General features: G+C 46.6%; 1 protein-coding gene across 1 annotated transcript in view; it reads left to right on the forward strand.

The window, feature by feature from the left end:
• Position 1: 1 nt before the first annotated feature.
• MARC1 (mitochondrial amidoxime reducing component 1) overlaps positions 2-3,511 on the forward strand; it is a gene marked incomplete at its 5' end in the record, with an annotated part of 17,131 nt that continues 13,621 nt past the window's right edge. Inside the window, one exon of the mRNA XM_012726772.1 lies at positions 2-180. Within this exon, the coding sequence (XP_012582226.1) occupies positions 2-180 (179 nt within the window). The remainder of the gene's footprint in view (positions 181-3,511) is intronic.

The following is a 3,511-nucleotide window of genomic DNA, read 5'->3' on the forward strand; positions in this document are numbered from 1 at the left end:
GGCCGCGGCGCTGGGGACTGTCGCTTGGCGCCGCGTTCGGCCGGGAGGGCGCCGGCGAAGGCAGCAGGTGGGCACCGTAGCGCAGCTCTGGATTTACCCGGTCAAGTCCTGCAAAGGGGTGCCGGTGAGCGCAGCCGAATGTACCGCCATGGGGCTGCGCAGCGGCCACCTACGCGACAGGTAACGTTGGGCCCCGCGGGGTGGGCAGGTCCACTCCCAGGTCCTTCCTCGCCCTTATAAAGATCCTGGAAGCAGGGCGGACAAGGAAAAAGAACCCTCTCTTCCCAAGAGCAGACCCGGGGGTGCCCAGGGAGGCTGGGCCTTTGCGTCCGGACCCGATCCCCCAATCCCCAATGTGTGTGTGTGGGGGGGGGCGGTGTGGGGAGATTTTGCCCTTGGAGGTGTGGTATCCGACCTCTAAGGGGTGCCTGCGCACCAGCCAACTTGTTCAGCTCCATCTAACGGAGGCGGGAGCTTGAAGAATTGGTGTTTACACCTCATTTTTAGGAACCGTCTCTTGGGAACTTGGGGAGGCTTGGGAGTTGCGGAGACGAGCCCCCCCAAAACACACCGAGTCGGAGTGCTTAATCATGAGAACAGCTGTTGAAGCATAAGCTTCTTGCAGCTTGAAAGCACTTATTTCTCCTAGTTATTTTCCCTAATTCTCTCAAATACTCTTTCTTGTGTGTGCTTAAAGAATCTGAGGGTCAGTGCAACACAGACCCTGGAGCCAGGGCCCTCGTTTTCCGTCTCACACTAGTGCTTTGTGAAGAGCAGTTGCCTCAGTGGCTTAGCTGGGTAGTCACCTCTGCATGAATTCCTGGAGGACAGCGAGGGTTACAAAACCCCAGAACCAGAGGCTTTGCTCTCTTCTGAGTCTGGTTTCAGGTCAGCCCTAGGGCCTCATTGTAAGGCTGCCATTTAAAAGCCTTTCTTCCAAACCAGCCCTCCCCATTTGGGCAAAGAACAGCCCAGGGCTGATGGAGGAGAAGGGGTGGGGGGCGGTATCATCCCCCACTTAGCTCTCCAGACACTGGGCAATTCATGACGTTGTTGGAAGGAAATGCCCCTCTGCTTCAGGAAGGAAGCCAAGAATCCAAGCTACTCCATGGCTTATCCAGTGACCTCTGAAAGATGGTAGAATTAATTGAATTTGTTTTTGTAGGCCCAGGAAGCATTGTAATTTTACTCTATCCAGTCAAAAACATCAATTTAGCTCATATTATAGTAGCTAATGACAAGAGCTGACATTTATACCAGATGTCATAGTAAATTCTTTATTGTGGCTATCACACACTACCTGAAAAGTGAAGCAAGAGAAACAAACAAGGAAGAAACTAATCTTCCTTTACCCTGCTAGGTCCCTAGGCTGGAAAATAATAAATTGACACCAGAGAATAGCAGAGAAAAGTCAAACTTATTCACCTGTGCATGGAGGGCTAGACATCCAATAACGGACCCAATGAAACCTGGAGTCTTCTCATTCCAGTGAGGTTATATAGTCTCTAGAAAGGGGCAATCCTTTGGGGAGAAAAAAACAGAAAGAACTTTGCAGTTTGCAGAAGGGATTTGATAGGGTTGATGAACAGACACACATTGTATACAGCTTCCCCCCACCCCCCTTGTCTGGAGTGATAAGGCCCTATAGGGGTCTCCCACCTCCTACCTGCCACTGAGAGCTCCTAGGGAAATAGGCACGCTACATTCTTGGATTTTCTACCCTCAACTAGTAACCAATTCAACATGACAAATGCCAGGTAGCACTGAGAAGGGGACACCAGAAATCCTTTGGCCTGGTCAGAAATGACCTCATAACTTGAATGGAATATTATAAAGGAGTTATGTATTTTCCAGGTAAAATGGAAAAGATTGCAGACTTTTCCTCTGTTGTGGGAAAACCTCAGCACCCCTTACCATATAGTTCTTCCTTGGGAGTCTCCTTCACTCACACAGCGCACTTCACTTCTGGGGGCTGGCTTTATACCATAAGCAGTTGTCTGTGGCACCAGCTGGGTGGCCTATATTCATGGCAGGAGTATTCACAGCAGCCAAACAATGGGGACAGTCCCAGTGCCCTGCAGTGGATGAATGGAGAAGCATGGTCTGCGCACTTGCTGGAACAGTATATAGCCACCAAAATGAATGGATTTTGGACATACAACACAGTGTGGGTAAATCTTGAAAGCATATGTTAAGGGAAATAAATCAACCACAGTTATATAATTACACTGATTGGAAAGATCTAGAATAGGCACTTTCTTGGAGACTGAAAGTAGGCAAGAGGTTATAGGGATTGAGGGGAACGGGTACTGGGGAGGGATTGCTTAATGGGTGTAGAGTTTCTTTTGGGGATGATGAAAAGGTTTTGGAAATTGATAGTGGTGAGGATTTCACAACATGGTGAATACACTAAATACCACTTAAGTGGTCACTGAGCATGGTTGAGATCACACCGTTCTCGACTGATGGACACTTGAGCTCTTTCCACTGCTGTTGCTATGATCGCAGGAGTAGAAGCTTGAGCACTAGTTTTCAGTGCTTAGTGGCATGTCCCTAAGCCTGTGTTATATACTAATATATATATATATATATATATATATATATAACTTCCCACAATCAAAAAATTAAAAAGAAAACCCAGGTTACTATGTATGAGGACCTGGGAGATGGGAATGACTGGGACAGCAGCTGGATTCAGGAGTTAGGGATGGCTCCTGAAAGCAGGAACCAGGAAGATTTGAGTGAGTTGGAGGCATGATCTGATTTGTAATGGAGAAAGATCAGGCTGCCTTAATTACTAGCAAGAATGAATAGCAAGAATATTCATGAGTTGGTATCAGTGGTTTAGGGAGGACAGAGCTCTATCTGTATCTGGGATGAAGAGCAAGCAAAAATGAAGTTGAGGGAGAGAAAAGGAAATTTGAGAACCATATTTTTCTAGTGTGACTGCACAATTCAACCATCATGACTGCTGGAAGTGATACAGGGATATTTTGAATGAGCTAAAGGAGCCACCATTTGCTTGAGTCTGGCCCGCAGTGTACAGGTTCCCTTCTACAATTGTCACTCTCTCTGACATGAGTTTAAATTAGTAAAGTGTTATTCTTTCTCTGTACCTAAGCGGTAAACCACGCACAAATATGTCCTTTTTCTGGAAATGTTTCTTTCTATTGCTCTTGATTCTCCACTCACCTTTTTCCCTAAAAGGTGCATCTAGACTAGGAGAACTGGGTCAGAAAAAAATATGTCCACATTAACAATAGACCTTTTAGAAAATTGCAGAATTCACAGTCCCAAGCATTGAGACATAGTTTTTTGTTGTTGTTGTTTGTTGTTTTAAAATGGAGGTGGGAGCCGTGTCCATGGCTTTGTCCGTTGCTTAACTGAACTCTCTGCCAATGGCTCTTTCAACAGGAGCCCCATGCCCACTGTCTGCCAGGCTTCCTTGTCCCTCAGAGTCTTCTGTGAAATAGACTCTCTTGTTTGGGGCATGTTTTTTTTTTTTTTTTTT

This window comes from Condylura cristata, unplaced genomic scaffold (assembly GCF_000260355.1).
Source record: "Condylura cristata isolate star-nosed mole 26May11 unplaced genomic scaffold, ConCri1.0 scaffold00018, whole genome shotgun sequence".
Taxonomy (NCBI): domain Eukaryota; kingdom Metazoa; phylum Chordata; class Mammalia; order Eulipotyphla; family Talpidae; genus Condylura; species Condylura cristata.